Below are 22,564 nucleotides of genomic sequence, written 5' to 3' on the forward strand. Positions count from 1 at the left end.
TCCGACGACGCCACCTGTTCTCCCACCGTTTGGGTGTGTAAGTCGATTATGAACCTCTGACCTCCTTTATCCAAAGATAGGGTGTTCTTTTTCCAATCGTGTTTCACTTTCGCCTGCACCAACCAACCCCTTCCAAGGATGGCAATGATGCAGAGCCACACCTTGGAAAGCTCAGGAGGAGAACTCACTCAACTGAGTTACATCAAGGGGCATCTACAACAGCAAGGATCGAACTCGAACCAAACTCAAGATTGGATTAATCAGAATATATAAATCTCCATAGTTTATCTTCACCCGCACACCAAGATCTTTAACCCGGAATGTCCTCAAAGAAAATATATTTGCACTTTTACAAGAGAGACCAAGATCGAATTGCTGCCAAACTCCATAGTCGATTATCTATATCCTTTCTAAGGCAAAAACTGAAACTTTCTCTATTACCCAAATTCGAATGCCTCTCTTACATAGCCAACCGACTTATTTAAAACTGACTCTCCTTTTCTAATAAAAGGATGAGAAACGTTTTTTCGTCTTCTATCCAAGAAAAGGATAAGAATCCGAAACTGCCTACTACCTATTATTGGAATCTGACAATCATTATCTACGAATTAAAACTATTCTAATTTTAAAAACCTATACCTGGTCCTAGGTGGCTATATCTGGAGAGCTCATCGAACTGCTACTCTAGGTATGCCACCACATGTAGGACGTTTATTGAAAACATTAAATTTAAATATTGAAAACATAAAACATTTCTTATTTTATTTCCCGCTCTGCTACTGCAGTAGGCATCATATCCTTTTCTTTTCAACAAAATGACCACGAAGTCCAATAAAAAGGGTTGTGTTCCGATCGTTACAGGTTGTGCCATTAGGGTACTGAGGGGTTTGATTCTGTGTTGATCAGCAGTGAGCAGCTGGAATGTAGGCAACCATAGAGTAGGTTGCCCCAGCTTCTTCCATATTTCTTTAGGCAATACGTTTATGCTTGACTCTCCATCTACGATAGTGTCCATGAGGGTAGTTCCAAGAATACCCATTTTGACTACTATAGGGTGTCTTCCCATGTTCAACATAAGTAGCACTGGGTCTGCCGCAGTTGTTTCACTTCCACCTTGTGTGTCCTTCTCTGGCTCTTCTACTGCCTTCAAGGATGGTGTCATGTTCAAGATTGTGGTCCATAACTAAGGCATTGCAAGAAGAAGGTCGTTCAGCTTCATGGGAACCTCAGCTTGTATTACCTGTCGTATGATACTTTGTTCTACCTGGTTCCTCCTTGAGGTGTCGGCAGTGTCCTTTGTTTACGATTTTTCAGCCTTCGTCTCTTTTTCTATTTTTGCTCTCGCTTGCTGCATCCTTTTCTTTTCCTCTTCGAGATCTAGACATGTTTTTACTTGTGCACGAGTCATTGCTAATGTTTCCTCGTCACATGTTTTTATGGTTAACAGGTTCACCCTGGGTTTAGGGCATTTTGAATCCTCATGGTCCCTAGGACCACACCATCTGCACAATAGCTGTGGTGTTCCCTTAGTAGTACAGTCTTTGGCGAAGTGGCCCCAAAGGTTGCATGCACGACATTGTATCATTGGTCATCCACTCGGATCGTACTGTATCTGACTACGACCCCTGTTATTGTTGTTATTATTGTTATTTTTGTTGTTGCCGCCATATTCGCGTCGGTTATTATTTCGGTACCCTCCTGAGGTCACCGCATCATTGTTTATATTTCTTCTTGCTCCTGAGGAGGACACTTCTTGCATTAGTAACACTTGTTGGTGTCCCTTCGTTTTCATATTGAATGGGCATTCCTTGGTGGAATGTCTCGCAAATTGGCCAATATCTCATAATTGGTTCTTAGGACAGGAGCCCTTTGTGTAGCCCTCCTCCTTGCAATTTGTAAACCATAGTTCCCCTTCTCTCACTTGGCCAAGATTCTTTTTCATGTTTTTGAACTCTTTCATCATATGTAGCATGTCCTTCTACAGTGCCCGAACCTTTTTACTTGATTCCTCGTTGATGTTGCTTTCAGAGGATGAATCTTCTGAGTCTGACAATTTGTCTTTCTTCTTTTTGCTCTTTTTTTGTTCACTTTCTAAGTCCATCGCACAGTTATGTGCATCAACGTATGATGCTAAAGGTACAATTTTTCATCTTTTTCCACAGTGTTGGTCGTAACCCTTCAACGAACCACCTTTTCTTCAACTCGTCTGTTAGTTGGCTTTCCATTTTTCCTACTAGCTCCTTTAGCCTTCTCACGTATACACAGACTATTTCATTCTTGCCCTATTTGGTACTGCAAATTTTCGCTACTATCTCATTATCATCCCGAAGTAGTCAGAACTCTGCTATAAATTCTTTCTTGATGTCCGAGCATGTAGTTAACTTCTTCGGATCGATGTCTAAAAACCAATTGATCACTACACCCCACAGGGTAGCCAGAAACTGTCGGACCCAATCATCCTGATCTGTTACACCATTCGCAATCTAGATTGTTTCACATGTTTTACAATGTATGACTGGATCAGTCGTCCCATCGCCCTTGAATTTCGGCAATTTTTCCTTTGGTCCTACCATTGTTAATTTCTTCTGTATTTGTGGTACTTGTTGGACACCCACGTTGTTTTGTACACTCGTGTTGTTCTGAGCACCCACGTTGTTCTGTGCACCCGCACTACTTTGGACAACCGCATTACTCTGTAGTGTGAAGAGGTCCTCTACAAGAGAAGTTGTTCGATTCTCAACCTGTATCAATTCGTCAGGTGTATCGGGAAGGAAGAGTTCACCCCACACTCGTACTCTTTTGGCACCTTGAGCCATGCGGGTTCCTTGCCTTCTGTTCGGATTTTCTACCCTTCACGTATACAAGTTTAGGAGCTCCTCCCTTGTCTCTTCTACCAAATTCAATCTCTATCGCGTTTCCTTAAGCAAGTCCTTGGCACACCTCGGTCTACTAGGTGAATGCTCTCCCTAGGTTTGTGCTCCTTCACCACTTTGGTGCCCATCAGCGAGCTGTTGAAACTTATGCCTTCGCGTCACCTGTTGTGTTAGAATTAATGCTTCCCGTGTAGTGTGTATATCATCCTTGTCTTTTAACTTATTCCTATCTTTGTTGAGTAAATTCGGCATTAATCTTCATAATACCTCCTTTGTACCAAGTTTGACTGGCAACAGGATCAAATGTTCACCGTATAGGGTAAACAGATATTTATTGCATTAAGAGATTAGAATGTAACACATAACCATATACTATATTCATATAAGCAAATATGTCGGTCCAATTACAATGACTCTTCATAAATCCATTCAGATGATGTACATATACTTCCCGAAGGGGTGACTCAACTGTTACACAACCTTTCCGATACTAAATTAATCCCGTCGGCTACAATAAAGTTTTTACCGACAACAATGTGCTTCTTTGGTCAGTTGTCCCTGGTGACATCAGTTGTTTTCTGTTGGAGATCATTGCTAGCCATAGTAATATGTTGATCCATTGTCACTACCTTTTTCAGCGTGACCGTGGAAATATGGGGCAGTTTCTGTCCTGGGAAATCAGCATGGAATTTCATGTGTCTGTGGTTTTTTCCACTGAAATTATTTGGAAGTTCACTTCCTCACCTTTCTCCTGGTTTGCCTGGCATGATAAGGATTTTTTTTCACATCCTACCCAATTATCCCGGACCTTTTGGATCCATTGTGCCATAAATCTATTTAAGACTGGCAGACCTTATTGTTGATAGCTGATTCAACTTCATTAATTTTTTTATAAACAAAATCCCAAATAGATGTAGCTTGAACTCAAAAAAAAGAATGTCAATTCAATGTACAAGAAGTAGCAGTCAGGAAACAAATGCGTACTTCAATGGTCCAAAAATCTATGACCATATATTAGCTAGTTAAACTAATGTTTGGTCTCAAATCAGAAAAAGGTGATACTGGAAACTAAAACAGATTTAATGTGCTTTTCCAAGCACTGTGTTATTATCATCTTATGATTAATGGCAGCAGCAGCAGCAGATAATTGACCATAGTAGATTCGGTATCTCTCTTAAAATGTCTTGAGATGAAGTTGAGAACTAATGAGTCAACGATTTTTAAACAAGTATTTTATTTATCTTGAATTATCTTTATTAGTAATCCTGCGTGAAGTGCTCTAAACAACAGTTTGACATAGCAAACAAACTAGGGTACACAGGTATTGAATCCTTTCTTATTCCAACCACTCTGTACAATCCGGACCAACTTGAAATATCAAAAGATACAAAAGTACAAACGTATGCCTGTTGAATAGTTTATTGTTCAAACTACTGTAGAAAATACCATACTTGATCGTTTAAAAAGAGATATGATAGGTGCGAATGGAAACTCCACACTGATCTAACTACATATAATTTCTTAAATGCTAAAGTAAAATCTTTAATAAGAGGTCAAACTGAAAAATACTGTAACGGGTTCTTAGCCAAATCAAAACCGTGTGACGATTGAAAGTCAACAGAAATCATGCTCCTATGTAAATGGGATCTGATATGTTTGTTTGATACGATTCAGAGCACTAATATGTTAAAATCGACCATGACGGAGAAACAAAAGGTTTCATCTACAGCTACAATGATTTTCAATAAAATTAGAATAGAGAATAGCTATGAACAGAAAAAGTTTCAAGTGGCCCTAAATATAATATTTTGCACCCAAGGGACTTTTATGGCATAACAATGCAATCCAGTTTCAAGTCACATCCACAATAACGGCAAGAAAAGATGCACACAGAGGCATGCATATGTAGAGAACTGCAGAATTGAATATGCAGAATATAAAAATGATGAGATCACCTTTCATTGTTTGAATGAATTGATGTTAATTTCGCCAGCCAAACAGAGTACACTACACATAATTCGGATCAATTTATCGATAACCAGCACTTTTTGTTCATTACAACGAAAACTACGTATTTTTTTCAAGCACGCAAGCTTTCAATTTTTTGTTTAAATTAATAGTCGTCTCTAGGCTGTAACGATTTCTTTCTAAATACTTGTACATGACGAGTGTGAGATTTAGATAAAGACCTAGAATAAATATTAAATAATGTAAATATAAGTTTTTTAAAAATTAAAATTAAAAAATTAAAATATAGAAATTATATTTAGAAAATTTGAATATTGATTAAAAAATATATTCAATAATTTCAAGATTTTACAATTAAATTCAATTTATCATATATGAAAAAAAATAATCATTAAAAAAATATATCAAAAAATTTATTACAAATTTTTTTTTTAAATTATGAAAAATAACGACATCTCTAACAAATATTCTATTGACTAAATAAATTATAAAAACTAAAAAAATAATATTTAAAAAAAAACTAAATTAATATAAAAATAATAATTTAAAGTAATTTAAAAACTAAAATCTAAATCAATTCAAAAAATCAAAAGTTTAATAAATAGAGATCACAACATAATCTAATGTGGAGATCACAAGTAACTATTTTTTAAATAAATAAGAAAAGAAAAACAATAGTTAAAAGTGGATATTTAAAATATAATCTTATGTGAACAAATTAGATTATTAATAATTTTTAATTTAAATAACATAATATTTATTAAAATATTTTAAATACATTAATAAATATTATTTATTTAAATTAAATTTATCAAATATCATTTTTAAAAAAATCAAAAAAACTATTATGAAAAATTAATAAGAGAAATATTAAAATATAATATGTCTAACAAATATTATATTGACTAAATAAATTATAGAAACTAAAAAATAATGCTTAAAGGAAAAATTAAATTAATATTTTAAAAAAATTATAGATTTAAAAACTAAAATTTAGATCAATTTAAAAAATCAAAAGTTAAATGAATAGATCACAACATAAGCTAATGTGGAGATCATAACTAATAAATAGAAAAAGAAAAATAATAGTTAAAAGTGGAGATAACAATTAATAAATATCAAAACAAGAGTTAAAAGTGGAAGGAGATGTAAAAAAATGGCCGATAAATAATTAATGGGAAGAATTTTCAATTTTCCAACTTTTCCAATCAACTTGCAAATTTTCCATCAAAAATTTAATTTCCAAGAACAAAGTTCCCATAAATAGCCTCTCGGCTAAATAAGTATCTTGAATTTTTACCTAATACAAAATATTTTATTTTTTATTTATTTTCATTATCACTTTTGAATTTTTTTATTAAATAATATTAATTTTATCATTATTAATTGATATGGCATATATATCTTTAAATGGCATGGCATACCTATTTGTAGAAAAAAATATATAGAATTAGAACTTATAGCATTTGTTTACAATCATTTTTTTTTTAAATTATTTTATTATAACATTATTAATATATTATAATATGTAGAGAGGGAGCAAACTTTGGATGGCGAAAAAATCAGAAATCAAAGAGGTAACAATTTGTGGAAAAAAGCAAAATCTGATTCACTTTCTTTTTCAGGCATAGCATTTTAAAATTCTAAAATTTATGTTTTTGCACAGTACAAATTGACACAAGTTAAGGGAATATTTAGAGGGAAGAAAATTGAATTGGAAAATAACCGATAAAAAGTAGATTAAGTGTGAGGAAAAAGACCATTGTTGTGTATGAGTTACTCTACTTCTGCTATTGCTTGAGCATGTAAACCCTAGATTGATGGATGTGACTCGAATTGATATTTTAACAAGGCCTAACAAAAAAATCTTTGTAGATACTTGTGCCTTTTGTTATTAAGGAATGTGAAATTCTATATTCAAAAAAATTTGAGTCAGTAAAAAGTGTGATTTAGCTCTGCAATTAGGAGCGACATTTCCTCTTTCCTTGACAGCAAGTTGGAGTGGGAATTAATCAGCAAATTCTTCCTAGATGAGGTAGCGAATCGTAGATTTGAAGCGCAAGTCCAACCCTTACATTTGATCTAAGTTTGGAACATCCACAATGCAACAAATAAAACTAACAACAACCTTGACTGTGAATTTACCTCCTACAATAGTGATTTGCCAAAATTCGATGATGAAAGATGATTGATAAGAAAAATCTAAACATAGATATTTAAAAATCAAGTCTAGAACTAGAGAATAGTAACATTAAATAAAAATTACAGCAAATTAGGTACAATTCACTTCTAAGATAATTTCTTTGTCATACCAGATTTGCAAAGTTTGTTGGAAGAATTGTTAAGTCCCATGAATTTGAAGATGCATTGAACTCCTAATTTGTAATGTCCCCTCTTTAGTTTGACATGGCATTGATCATGGATTTGCCTATTCCAGACTCTCGTAGGCAAATGGTGTGGAAAGAGAGTCAATTCTGCGGATCAGATAGTCATATCTTGCTCTTGAAGAAGTGTTAAGAGGTTATATTTTATCATTATGTGATATTGGGGCCCACATGTTATAATTTTAATTTGAGTTGCACTTTTAATTTTATAAAATTACTTTATTATAAAAAAAGTGCATTATAATGAGAAATTATAAAGGATGTTTCTAGAAGTTCTAGCAACTTCTTAGAAAAGTGAATAAATAGAGGGCTGGGCCTCTCATTTGGACATGCTTGGATTGGAGAACTCTTCTACTTCTTCATTGTGAAGACATTTGTGGACTTTGGATCTGCAAATTATTCAATCTTTGGGAACGAATCACTCCCTTGGATTGGCGACTTTGAGGGTGTGAAATATCACCTGAATTGTTGCATAATTGGAGTTGGTATTCAGCCATCTCATTGGAGCTTATTGAGAATTCGTTGTTAGGGTTTGTTTTTGGTTGGAATAAGGATTTCAGATTTGCCCTATCACTTGGAGAAGCATTTGACAAGAGTTTGAAGACAGAATAAGTGCATTTTCAGAATTGGCAAAGCAGGGTTCGGAACCACATAATTGCTCATATCTCCTCAACCCCTTGGAGTTATTTTTTATGGTTTTACAGGGTTACTACCTAACCCTAGGCGCCCATTTTCCTTGCATTTGGGGGTCCCTAAAACCCTAATATTATTTTATTTTTGCAGCCGTACTGGTACGGCCTGGTACGGCCCTGCTAGTTTGGGCAGCAGCAGCAAATTAAGGACAGTTTGGGGGTGCGGTTGGAGGTCTTCATCAACGATCTGCAGCAAAACGTGGTGTTCTTCCATAGTTCTCAAACCAGGTTCTTGCATTCTGAAATATATGTCAATTTTTGGGTAAATTTGCTGTCATACAGTCATTGTAATAATCAGTCCAGAATTGGTAATAAAATAATTTCAGAATTTATTGCATTGTAATTGAAATATAATTCAATGGCTTTATATATATTGTAATTCTGTGATTATATTCTGAAAGTATCAAATCTGAAATTACCATATTCTGAAAATTGTTACTGTTACACGCCAAGTGTTTGACAAAAATTCCTAAGTTCAGTTTGAGGGTTTCTGTGGCCTTTATAGAGAGGGTCATTACAGTGGTATCAGAGCCAAAGTCCTGCCATCCTGTAAGAAATTTGGAACAGCTGGGGAAGTGTTTGACGAAATGTCAAAACACTAAAATCAGAGCATGCGACAAAGGCCTTATAATTTCCACAATACCAAAGCAAGACAAGATAGGATTTCAGACCTGCAGAGCGAACAGTCTAGCTCATCTATCCAGGTGGACATAGAATCCAGTCATACAGACACAGGGGAGGTATTCTTTGATCAAGACTATGACTACAATATGGATAGAGGTGGGAATCTTGGTCGAGATCAGCGAGAGGAAAGATTTTTACAGTTATTAGACACTTTGGCACAGGGACAACGATTAGCAGAACAGAGAGCATAGGAACAGAACCAGAGAATGGAGCTTATGATGCAGATGATGGCTCGACAAATGGGGTTGAACGCTAACATAGGTGGAGGAAATAATCAGAATGGTCACAATCAGAATGGGAATAATCAGGATGAGATACATAATGGAGGCGAACAAATTGGGAACAATTTCGGTCATGCCCCCCAGCAAGCTAGGACAGTGAGTTCGAGGCCTATGATTCCTACGTTCCTTCCTAGAGCTCCAGAGCAGCCGGTACCAGAACCCTAGATCACTGACATACAGGATCAGCTGAGGAGAGATTGGGAAGCAGGAGTTCCAGATTTTCAGCTGCAATCACCTTTAGAGAGTATATGGATGTGCGGATGAAGCATATGCCCCGTGGACAAGACAAGACTCAGAGCTATGAGCTACGAAAGAAGGTAGGAAAACTACAGTTACCATATTATGATGGCTCGGGGAAGTCTACAGCAAGAACTTGGGTTCAAAAGCTTGACACATACTTTCAATTGAATCCTATGTCTGAGGAAGAAGCTATTAAGTATGCAGTAATTCACCTGGATGGGTTAGCACACGAATGGTGGCATCATGGTATGATCACTATGGGTCATGCACACATTACCTCATATGTGGAGTTTACAGAGAGACTGATTGAACGTTTTGATAAGAAAGATCCAGAACTCCATTTCAAGGAATTAGCCCAGCTTAAACAATGGGGCTCATTGGAAACATACATTTCAGAGTTTCAGAAACTTGCAGTGTTAGTAACAGATGTATCTGAATGAAGGCTATTGGTTTTATTTATGGATGGGTTAGTTGATCCGTTGAGAGGGTGGATTAAAGCTCTCAACCCTCCCACTTTGCAGGAAGCCATTAAGAAAGCTTGTGACATGGATTCCTCTTCAGCTTCTAAAAATAAATTTCAGGCAAAGAGTTTCCCTTCAGGAAAAGATAAGGACAGGAAACCCTTTCATAGAGAGGCACAGCTACCTAAGGAAGAAAGTAAGAGGCTGGACAAGGAGACACTTAATGACTTGCGTAGGAAGAAGCTATGCTTCTATTGCAAAGGCCCGTATGAGTACGGCCATGACTGTCCTATGAGGCCAAAAGGGAAGGCCAACCAGGCAATGTGGGCTTATTACGAAGGCTCAGATTCAGATGGTTCAGAACATCATGATGAGGATCCTGATGAAGCAGAGGGAGAGCAGGAGATAGACAGTGCAGGGCAAAGGCAGGAAACAGAACTACATTTACAGGAAGCACGACTGTCTAGTATCCAGAGAGAGGGATCTTTCAGACTTCGGGGAGTCTTGGCTGGACAGAAGGTTATTACATTGTTGGACACAGGTGCCACGCATAATTTCATTGATGCACGATTTGTAGAGAAGCATGGACTCATTACTGAGGAGTTCGAAGGACTAAGAGTCAAGGTAGCTGATGGATACACTCTTCGTTGTGACAGGATGGTACGAGACTTACCTTTGCGCTTGAACAACTATGAGTTTAAGGCGGACTATCATGTGGTCAACATGGGTGACATGGACATAGTACTTGGAATGCAGTGGCTACATTCAATGAAGGTGGTTACCCTGAGATTAGAGGATATGGAGATACAATTCAAAATAAATGGTAGGATTCATGTGCTAAAGGCTATCCGTAATGGAGACATCAGGACTATCTCATTTAGGCGGCTGGAGAGATTAACCAGGCATAATGATATAGAGTGGGCAGCAGTTTGTACTTTGATACCTACACAGGAGGAGCAACATAAGGTGGAATATCATCCTGATATTCAGAAGTTGAGGATTAAGTACGAAAAGGTATTCAGTGAGATTCCACCAGGCAGGCCACCAGACAGAGGTATTGAGCATATTATTGAACTGGAGGAAGGTGCTAAACCTATCATGATCACACCATATCGACATCCAAAGCGACTCAAGGATGAGATCGAAAGGACCATTGAGGAGTTGCTAGCTATGGGGCACATCCGACCTAGTAAGTCACCTTTTGCATCTTCTGTTGTTTTGGTAAAAAAGAAGGATGGAACGCTTCGGATGTGTATTGATTACAGGGCATTAAATAAGAGAACCATTAAGAACAGGTATCCTATTCCTCGCATTGATGAGTTGATAGATGAATTGCATGGGGCCTGTTATTTCACGAAAATTGATTTGAGATCAGGATATCACCAAATCAGAGTCCGTGAACAAGATATTGAGAAAACTGCTTTCAGATGTCATTGTGGGCACTTTGAGTTTGTAGTCATGCCTTTCGGCCTGACCAATGCACCTGCCACTTTCCAGTCCACTATGAACAGAGTTTTCCACCATCAGTTGAGGAAATTCGTGCTGGTGTTTTTTGATGACATTTTGATCTATAGCCGATCATGGCAGGAGCATCTAGAGCATTTGGAGACGATGTTGAGCATTCTACAGAAGGAGTCCTTGTATGCAAAGGAGTCCAAATGTGACTTAGGGATGACCGAGCTGTTATATTTAGGACACATCATTAGTGTAGAGGGAGTGCGGATGGATCCTAAAAAGATTCGCGCTATTGTTGATTGGCCTCCACCAGAGAACCTTACACAGTTGAGGGGGTTCCTTGGTTTATGTGGTTTTTATCGCAGGTTTTTCAGTGGCTACTCACGACATGCAGCTCCCATGACAGATTTATTGAAAAAAGGGGAATTTGTGTGGACTCAGAAGGCACAGGACTGTTTTATGAGATTTAAGGAGATAATGACTACGTGCCCAGTTCTAGCATTACCTGATTTCACGAAGCCATTTGAGCTTCAATGTGATGCATCTGGAGAGGGAGTAGGTGCTGTACTTATGCAGAATAAGCACCCCATAGCTTATGAGAGCAGGAAGCTCAGAGGCCCTGAGCGTTCATTCAGTATATATGATAAGGAGATGTTGGCCATCATGCATGCTTTGGCCAAATTCAGACAATATCTTGTGGGTAGCAAGTTTTGTATTAAAACTGATCATAACAGTCTGAGGCATTTCTTGGGACAGCAGGACCTGAATGATCGCCAACAAAAGTGGGTAAGTAAGTTGCAGGCATATGATTTTGACATCTCATATGTCAAGGGAACTCAGAATGTTGTTGCAAATGCTCTATCTCGAAGGCCACACCTCACTCTTATGGTTCAGATATCAGAGGATTGGCAACACTTGATTATAGCAGAGTATGCCAGGGATACATGGGCCTCCGATATAGTAGAGGGAACAATGATTGATATCAGATACACACTTGTGGATGATTTGATCATTTACAAGAACAGGATTTACCTGGTCCCAGGATCAAAGGTTAAGCAACTGATTATGAGAGCACTTCACGACTCACCTACAGCAGGCCATCCCGGGTACTTCAAGACTTACAAGTCAGTTCGAGAGCGGTTCACTTGGAAAGGGCTGAAAGCTGATGTTTTGCAGTATGTTCGAGAGTGTCTTGTTTGCCAGCAAAACAAACAAGAACACAGCTATCCGGCAGGGCTCCTACAGCCACTTCCGATTCCCGACAGGAAGTGGGAATGCATCTCCATGGACTTTATCACAGGTTTGCCCAAGGTACAAGGACGAGATTGTATTTATGTGGTGGTAGATAGATTAACGAAATATGCTCATTTCTTTCCTATCACCACTACACATTCAGCAGCTCAGGTGGCAGAGGTTTTCTTTCGGGAGGTTTTCAGATTGCACGGCTTGCCTCAGAACATTGTGAGTGATAGGGATAGCCGTTTCATGAGTCAAATTTGGCAGGAGGTATTCCGGTTATGTGGCACGGAGCTTACACCCAGCACTAGCTATCACCCACAAACCGATGGTCAGATAGAAATTGTGAACAAATGGGTGGAAGGGTATTTAAGGAATTATGTGGCAGCTCAGCAGCGAGCTTGGGTCAGATGGATATATCTCTGCGAGTATTGTTACAATACTACATATCATATGACTATACAGATGACACCCTTCATGGCACTTTACGGTTATGAAGCACCTAGTTTCCTGGATTTATTGTTAAGCGACAGTCGGGTACCCAGTGCAGGTGAATTATTACAGGAGAGTCAGGATATAGTTGCTACCCTCAAAGACAATATTGCAAGAGCTCAGAACCAGCAGAAGCAGTATGCAGACCAAAAGAGAACTGAGCGTAGTTTTGAGGTAGATGATATGGTTTACCTCATGTTGCAGCCATACAGGCAATCTACTCTTAAGAAGAGTGGGGCAGAGAAACTTAAGCCACGCTATTATGGACCATTCAGGATTATCAGGCGAGTTGGTGAAGTGGCTTATGAGTTGGAGCTTCCCGCAGACAGCAGAGTGCACAATGTGTTTCATGTGTCACGCCTCAAGAAGGCGTTGGGTCAGAATGTGGTGCCTTCTGCAGTATTACCTCCTTTAGACGATGAGGGAAAATTGATTTTAGTACCAGAATCCATCCTGGAGAGCAGAGAAAAGCATCTTCGTAGAAGGGTGATCAGAGAATACTTGGTTAAGTGGAAAGATTTACCTGTTGAGGATGCTACTTGGGAGGGGGAGGCTATTTTGCAGCACCCGGCGTTGAGATTGCTTGAGGCCAAGCAATTTCAGGAGGGGTGGACTATAATGTCCCCTCTTTAGTTTGACATGGCATTGATCATGGATTTGCCTATTCCAGACTCTCGTAGGCAAATGGTGTGGAAAGAGAGTCAATTCTGCGGATCAGATAGTCATATCTTGCTCTTGAAGAAGTGTTAAGAGGTTATATTTTATCATTATGTGATATTGGGGCCCACATGTTATAATTTTAATTTGAGTTGCACTTTTAATTTTATAAAATTACTTTATTATAAAAAAAGTGCATTATAATGAGAAATTATAAAGGATGTTTCTAGAAGTTCTAGCAACTTCTTAGAAAAGTGAATAAATAGAGGGCTGGGCCTCTCATTTGGACATGCTTGGATTGGAGAACTCTTCTACTTCTTCATTGTGAAGACATTTGTGGACTTTGGATCTGCAAATTATTCGATCTTTGGGAACGAATCACTCCCTTGGATTGGCGACTTTGAGGGTGTGAAATATCACCTGAATTGTTGCATAATTGGAGTTGGTATTCAGCCATCTCATTGGAGCTTATTGAGAATTCGTTGTTAGGGTTTGTTTTTGGTTGGAATAAGGATTTCAGATTTGCCCTATCACTTGGAGAAGCATTTGACAAGAGTTTGAAGACAGAATAAGTGCATTTTCAGAATTGGCAAAGCAGGGTTCGGAACCACATAATTGCTCATATCTCCTCAACCCCTTGGAGTTATTTTTTATGGTTTTACAGGGTTACTACCTAACCCTAGGCGCCCATTTCCCTTGCATTTGGGGGTCCCTAAAACCCTAATATTATTTTATTTCAGCAGCCGTACAGGTACAGCCTGGTACGGCCCTACTAGTTTGGGCAGCAGCAGCAAATTAAGGACAGTTTGGGGGTGCGGTTGGAGGTCTTCATCAACGATCTGCAACAAAACGTGGTGTTCTTCCATAGTTCTTCAAACCAGGTTCTTGCATTCTAAAATATATGTCAATTTTTGGGTAAATTTGCTGTCATACAGTCATTGTAATAATCAGTCCAGAATTGGTAATAAAATAATTTCAGAATTTATTGCATTGTAATTGAAATATAGTTCAATGGCTTTATATATATTGTAATTCTGTGATTATATTCTGAAAGTATCAAATCTGAAATTACCATATTCTGAAAATTGTTACTGTTACACGCCAAGTGTTTGACAAAAATTCCTAAGTTCAGTTTGAGGGTTTCTGTGGCCTTTATAGAGAGGGTCATTACATAATTAAGATGGCTCTGCTTTCGATAACCAACTATAAAGGTCTTAGAGTAATCAATATCCTCCCCCTATGAAAAGCCCTTTGCAACAAGATGTTCCTTGTACATATCAATAGAACCATCTACAACATATTTGGTACAATACACTCACCTGCATCAAACCAACTTTCTTCCTTTTGGAAGAGGACAAAGATCCCAAGTGTGGTTCTTCATCAAAGAAGAGTACTCCTCATTCATAGCCCTATCACAATCTTAGTGTGATCTTGCCTATGAAAATTTTTGTGGATCATCAAAAATGACATGACTCAATAGCCTAGTACTAGATGTCTAAGCACAAGTGCGATGAGAATCTGAAGGATCTCCTGTCATAGGTCCAACTACATCAAGAATATCATGAGCCCACTTGGGTACTCACAAAACTTCAGGGGGGGGAGGGGAAGGTGGATCATCATCAGGATCTTCCTCAAAGGGTAAATAATCATGTACAGAAGAAGATGAAGTACTAGGCAGTGAGGAAGAAGCTGGTGACGGAGGCTCCATCAGAGAATAATGCTCATCAAATTGTATATCTTGTCAAAACAAGACCTTTCTAGAATCAGGATCAAACAACCTGAACACCTTCACATCCTCATGGTAGCCAACAAATATGAGTGGTCGACTCTTTCTCTCCCTAACTTTCCTTTGTGCATTTGGTATAAATGCCCAAGCCTCACTACCAAAAATACAAAATGTAGAAACATTAGGCTTGACATGAGTCCAAGCCTTCCCAAGAGTAAAATGTTACAATGTCTTGTGAGGCATCTAATTCTAAATATAATTGGCACAATTGATATCTTTTAGCCCAAAAGCAAGGACTTATATCTTGAGATTGTATCATACAATTGGTCATATCTCATAATGTTATATTGTTTCTCTTAACAAGCCCATTCTACTAAGGGGTATGAGGAACTATGAAAATATTGTAAACCATGCTCAATGCAAAAAATTCTGAAAGACAGATTCACATATTCTCTACCATTGTCAATGCATATAAGTCTAACAGGAAGACCAAATTGTTTCTCCACAAATGTCTTGAAGATTTAAAATGAATCAAAGACATCAAACATGTACTTCATAACATACACCCATGTGCATCTAGAGAAGTCATATGAAGGTAAGCACATATCGGGCACCTGAAAAAGATGGAGTGGGGGATAACATAAGATCATTATGTATCAACTTTATGGTGCCTTAACACGTTTGGATCTACCTACCGAAAAAGGATCTTTGCGATGTTTTCCAAGTGCACAACCTCGACAAACTCTACCAATACAGAGATCTAAGGTAGCCCAGTCACTAGCTCCTATGTACTCATCTATTGCAGATATATGTAGTTGATATGGCCAAAATCCTCATGCCATTTAAGTTTTCTCATTGTATTTGCATGAGCAACAAGAGAAAAACTTGTAGAATAAAAGCTCTCAAAGCCATCAAAATGATATATGTGAGTCTGTAAATCAACACTCCTAGTTCCAACAACCATATAAGATCGTGGAGGTCTTGAATAACCACATCATGTGGTGAGAACTCAAATTTATTACTAGAGATAGAATAACAAATCTAATAGATAAACAAGAGATTTGTAGAAATGGCTAAAACTAATAGAACATCTTGTAGGGAACCACCCTCCAGAGAGTTAGTGTTAGAACTTGAAACTGAAAGCTGTGTGGAGTCACCAATTGCAATCTCTATAGTAACACACTGAGAAAGTGAGGTAACCAAATCAAGTGAGTGTGTCATATGGTGTGAAGCACTTGAATCAATGATCCAAGTAGCAAAAGAAGAGAAAGATTTTGTAGAAAGAGCATGTCTTTTCCCTAAAGGAGGAAGTGGTGGCTTCAAAGAAGAAATATTGTGTTGTTGCATGGCCTCCTTTAAATCCTTAAGAAATTTCCAACATAAGGAAACTGGATGGCCTTGCTTGCCACAAAAATTGTAAGGATCACCTATAGACTTCTTAGTCATAAAGGAAGATTCACCAAAGTTAGAAGGTTTACCCTTCAGAGTGGATTTCTGAGTATATGATCTAGGAGATGGCTTGGTAGAACTCACACTACCAATTGAATCTTCTATGGGCTTTAGTTTCGATTTTGGCTTCCCTATAGATGTGTGAGAAACCAATTCTCAGTTCTTTGATCTTGGTACAGAGTCCAACTGTGTAATCTTGGCCTACTCTCTAGTCAATCAACCACATATTACCTCAAATGTGGGCATAGTAAATCTAGGGCCCAAAGCATCCACAGTGGAATGGAAGGTGTTGTCTTGCATTTTGTCACCACAAAATGAAGGTAATAGGACAATACTTTTCAACTTAGTTTTGCATTTCTCTGAGTTTAGTTCATTATTTAATTGGTTAGTATTGCTCAACCAATCAATACCAATTGATATAATGGATCCTTTTACTATTGGCTTTCCTTGAGTATTTTTCATTTTTTTGTTTGTCGAGCCTATGCTTGATTTTTGAGGCCTTCAATGTCCTTTATCTCATTTTTTAGTGTGTGTATTTTAGTTTTTGGTCCTTTGGTTTTGCACATGTCATTTCTTTTTTATTTTCTCTTCCATTTGGTATATCTTAGGACTTAATTGGGGTTGATAGTCAAAAGATATGACCAATTTAGTGCCCAAAAAGTGGACCTTTTTCATGCATCTACACGAATAAAAAATATCATGTTATTTTTTTAAGTTGACATTCATTTTATGAAAAATATAACATAAATTCACTTTATGTTATGTTTTTAAGTTACTTTATCATTTTGACTTTTCACTTAAAGTTTAATTTGATTTTTGGTTTTTAAATCAAATGCTCTAGGAAATGTTACTTATTAAATGGTATTTACACATTATATTTCTAATATGATGATGTGAATGTTATTTATGTCTAATTTAAGTGATGTTTTATCAAAAATAAAATTGACATGTGTTTAATTTACCATTTAAGTTGTGTGCAACATGCTTACATGCAAAATATGCAATCACCTCTAAAAGGTGCAATTTTGATGAAGAATGCATGTAATTGCAATAAAAACATGAAAAGACATCAAAAAGTTGAAATGTAAATGTCATATGCATTTGCACCTAAAAGGTGCATTTTTGCCTTTGGGTTGCAATTGCAAGTTACCAAAACATATCTTTACCTCCAAAAGGTGTGTTTTGGCCAATGTGACATATAATTGCATCTCTTAAACTTGTTTTGGGTCAAAAAGCATATTTTTTAAACATGTGTTTGGACCCAAAAGGTGCATTTTGACTAGAGAAAGCCCATTGCATGTTTTAATACATGTAATTGCCCCTAAAAGGTGTGTTTTGGCTTTGGATGCATGTTTTAATATATGTAATCACCTCTAAAAGGTGTATTTTTCTTTTCATTGCATACATTTGTCTTTGAAAAACCCAATTTTGAAGATTTGAAACAAATTTTCATGCATGTGCCCATGAAGAACCCATTTTTTTTTGGAACCTCCAAATCTATTCAAACCAAATCGATGAGATCTTCACTATAGGGTCATTTTTGCATTCAAAGGTGTTTTCATGCATCCAATGTTGCATTTCCATTTTTTTTAAAAATGTCCTTTTGTGATCTCATTCTAGGGAACATTTTGGAAAAAAAACACCCAAATTTTGTTATTCTAAGCTCACATGTTTGCATTTTGAAGAATTGTTTGGTGGTTTGAATGCATGTCTTGGTCATTGGAAAACACGTTTTTGCATTTCAATGCCAAAAATGACTTATGAAATTATAGATGTGAATCACATTTTTCTCCAAAAACATCTCATTTTCTTGCATTGAATAAAAATGTTGAGGATGGGAGCTATTTTAGGGCACATTTTTGGCATTGTGCATTGAAAATGTCTCATTGGGTGCTCATTTGAATTCCTCTTTGCAAGGTTGAAGAAATCCAAATTTGTTTGAGAATTTTTCAACATTGGGGTTTCTTTCTCCTTCATTTTTGGCACATAATCATCATGTAAGTGGACATTTTCCCTCTTTTTGTTATCGATGCTTCACACTTGTTGACATTGATGCCATGGACAATGCATTTTTCCATTTAAATGATGAAATGGTTCATTTTCATGTTTTTGGTTTTTTCCCAAAATCCAAATTTGAATTTGCATGATGAGATAGCTTACTTGTTGACCAAAGGTACATTTTTCTTTTGTGTTTTTTTTTGTGTTTTGCTTGTTTGCATTTCATTTTTCTTCATTTTGAAGAATTTTCAAGTTCTTTCCCAAGAACAAGATCATCATTCCATTTCACCTCCATCATTCCATGCCAAGGCATGTTATATCCATTATTTTGATATGCAATTACACTTGAAGAATAATTACATGTAATTCCACTTTCTATGACATGAGACACTGCATCTCATTCTCCATCCGCAATTACATTTAATCTCATCTTCCATCCACAATTACATGTGATTCCATCCTTCATATGCATTTACATATAAACCTATTTCCAAATCCACTTACTTGTAATCTCATCCTTTGAACCTAATTACATGTTTGTATCAAGTCATGATTACATGTAAATCACTTTACATACGATTGCATCTTGAGAACCTAATTTTAGTAAAGGTCACTTTTTTAAACACCAAAGTCGCTATTTGCATACATATATACTTCCTAACTTGCATTGTCGGCCATACCCACAAAAACCCATCATTGCCCACATGCAATCCATCTTTTCAAGTATAACTTTGGCCCTTTCCATCCAAATACATATTTTCCAGCCATCATACATCTTTCATAAGTATCTAATCCTTCAAACACTCATCACTCAAGGATTCATCATTGTAAATCAAATCCAAAGGTTTTCACGAATCTAATCTCATTCAAATATGTTTTCATCTTCATGTTGCGGTGCACTCTTCAAGATATGTTGGAACTTCTTCAAAGATCAGAGACATCCTGTTGAGAAGATATGATTTAATCCTAAAGAAGTAGTAATTCATTTGGTCTCCATTTTCCCAATGGTTGGCTGAGAACCTAAGTTTGTGAGGGAATGCACAAGGAACTTTGCTTCAAAAAAGAAGAAGTTAAAGGTGCTGATGGAAATTTATTTCGAGTTTACATCTGGACATCATTGAGAAGGTTTTCATAATGTCAGAGACTCCAATTTATGTTGATCTACAAAGGAGAATTCATGAAAACTTGAATGAGAAAAAGCTTGATCACATTAATTTTTAAAATGACAATGGGAAATTCATCAAAGAGAGTCAAAGGTTTGTTGTCTAGGTTTCAGTTCATATCTTTTTGCTCTAGGGTTTTGAGTCAAGTCAAGTATCAATGTCTCGAGTCTGAGTCTATATTGTCCATAGGATGGCCTTTCTTCTCATCATTCCTTTCAGTTAACCTAATATGGGAAATCATATGAGCAATTCATTAGTCCAATGGCTAAGTGATTAGGTTTTGGAGGGTTTATTATGCATTCCTCTTACAAGAAAAAGGTTTGGATATCTTCATGATTCATGTTTTTGTATTCATAATCATGATTGAAGACAAGGATTCATATCATGCTATAGTTCCATGAAGGTAAGTGTAGATGATCCAGTTCATAATGCAAGATAATCAGATAAATCTTTAAAAATGGTGGAAGAACCATGGTCAAAGGTGGTATGACTCTCCTTGAAATCTAATTGATGACTTATATTTAATCAATGTGTCTACGTTGCAAAGTTGACAAGTCAAATGGCTCTGAAATTAATTTCAAATCATCAGATGAAGACTAAATTGACGGATGATGTTTTAAGATAGAATTATGTGTTTAATGATGCATCTTCCTAGCTGTCAGATTTAACAAGATTGACAACACTTGTATCCCCACTTTTTAAAGATGTTTGAGGTTTAACTAATGTGGGAATACAAGAACTTGACATGTGGAACAAATGGATCCATGCTGTAGAGAAAATTAGAGAATTAAGTCTTGTAATCTTAGTTGTCAGATCCTAAAGATTGATGATCGTTGCATGATCACTGGCAATTGAAGGTAACCTAGGGTTGAAGCTACAACAAAGTGAAAACAAAGGAATCACAACATTGCAAGAGGTAAAGACCTATGGTTTAGGTTGTGATGTAGCAAAAATATTATGGTTGCATGGTTGTAGAGGGTTAAATGAAACCTTGAATTAAGTTTGTCATAGAGCAAAAAATAGTCAATCACATCATCGCAGGGTTAGAAGTGGTAGTTAAGTTTAATGTTGTGAAATTGTGACCATAGTTAACAAAAGGTTTTTTTCAGGTCACATGCAGATTAAGACAATCAAATATAATGCTGCGAAGTTGAGAAGAACAATAAACAATCAGCATCAAATGGAAATTGCATAGTCATTGGTGGTTTGAGATAACTCATGGTTAAGGCAGTGACTAAGTGAAGCAAAGGAATTGAATGGTCGTGAGTTAGAAAAAGTAGTTAAGTTTAATGTTGTGAAATTGCGATCATGGTTAATGAATAGTTGTTGTCTAGTCACTATAGTTAGTGAAATAAAGGCATGCTAAGTTGCAAATCAATGAAAAGGGACCCATAGAGGAGAGAGTAAGGAATAAAACAAAGAAGATTTATCAAAATTTAATCTAGACCATTGATCTTAGATCGATGATGGTAATTCAAAAAGGCAGTAACCATTGGAATATGAATTGTGTGGACTTAGTGCCAAACAGTGGAATATGAAGAGAATGTTGATTTCTATAGGATTTTTGAGATTGCATGGAGTTGAACAGTCATTGTGTGTTTTTAGAAATATCACTGATTCAAAATCATTGATAAAAATGATGTCACATGTTCATATCATTGGATAATTTCATATTTTTCTCATTTTCTCTTCTATTTTGTGATTGTTGCTCTACCAAGAACTAAAAGATGATAGAAAACTATAAATGTATTTTCTTTTGACAATACAAAGGGTCAGCAAACTTGATGGTGAATTGGTTTGTAATTCCATTTACCCTATTTGCTTGTCATGTTTTATGGCCCATACATAGAGAAGTTTTGCATTAAGAGTTGAAATAAAATCATGTATAATTATGTGAATAATCAAATGAATTCCATTTCACTTTGATGTTCGCAGTATAGTGATTTCATTTACTTTCTTCATATATGGTTTTGTTTCTTCTCTTATTAGTTTCATAACATGTTAGATAGTTTCATTGGGAAATGAAAGATAAATGTGTATGACTCTATTAGTTATTGGTTGGATTCCATTTCATTCAAGGTTGATAGTGAAAGCAATTCCATTTTCCCTCATTCCATATCTTCTTCATTCCTCTTTTGCATTTATAATAGGAGTAAAAGTTAGAAATCTCAAGATAATCTACTGTAGTCATTCCATTGAGTGTGACAGGTTATTCAAATCCATTTTTCCTGAATTGTTTGTGTCTACAAATAGTTTGGTTATCCTTTACTACTCTCAGGTTAAGAGTCTAATTCTGTCAAAACATCTTATCTAATAAAGACACATTCATTGCACATCATTGAAAGTCTTAAGAGAGCAATACCTTGTAATTCATAGGACAATGATAAAACACACACACTGACCCATTTGTTGGTAACATCCTCTTGTATCTCCAAAACATTGGGTAATAAAGAGTCAAGATTATAAAATATAATTAGAGCACAAATTGTCAACCAACTATTTTTGGCGACTTTGCTAGGAAAGATTCAAATGAAAGTTTTGAAGAATTTCCCTTATATTAGTTTGCACTCTAATTTTAGATATATTTTGAGTTGCAAGAAATGTGTTGTGGAAGTTAGGTGTTTACCATAAGAATGTAATACCAGCTTTATACCCTCAACTTACTAAAGATAAGAAGTTAATTCAAAGTTGAGATTGGTAAAGTTTCCTTAGTCACCATGGTTAAGGTAAACTCAGAACAACATTTTTTGAAACATTTAATACACCTTGGATTCTAAGTATACCAAAAGTGCCAAATAAAGATGA

The 22,564-nt window shown here is 36.4% G+C and overlaps 1 protein-coding gene across 1 annotated transcript in view; it reads right to left on the reverse strand.

Annotated features, from left to right (window-relative positions):
- Positions 1 to 5,029, reverse strand: part of LOC149574897 (P-loop containing nucleoside triphosphate hydrolases superfamily protein) — a 107,355-nt gene extending 102,326 nt beyond the window's left edge. The window contains exon 1 of the mRNA XM_089814747.1: positions 4,829 to 5,029. Within this exon, the coding sequence (XP_089670873.1) occupies positions 4,829 to 4,835 (7 nt within the window). The 5' untranslated portion in view covers positions 4,836 to 5,029. The remainder of the gene's footprint in view (positions 1 to 4,828) is intronic.
- Between the last annotated feature and the right edge of the window lie 17,535 nt (positions 5,030 to 22,564).

This window comes from Cupressus sempervirens, chromosome 2, assembly GCF_028749045.1.
Source record: "Cupressus sempervirens isolate cs-2001-9-10 chromosome 2, ASM2874904v1, whole genome shotgun sequence".
Taxonomy (NCBI): Eukaryota; Viridiplantae; Streptophyta; class Pinopsida; order Cupressales; family Cupressaceae; genus Cupressus; species Cupressus sempervirens.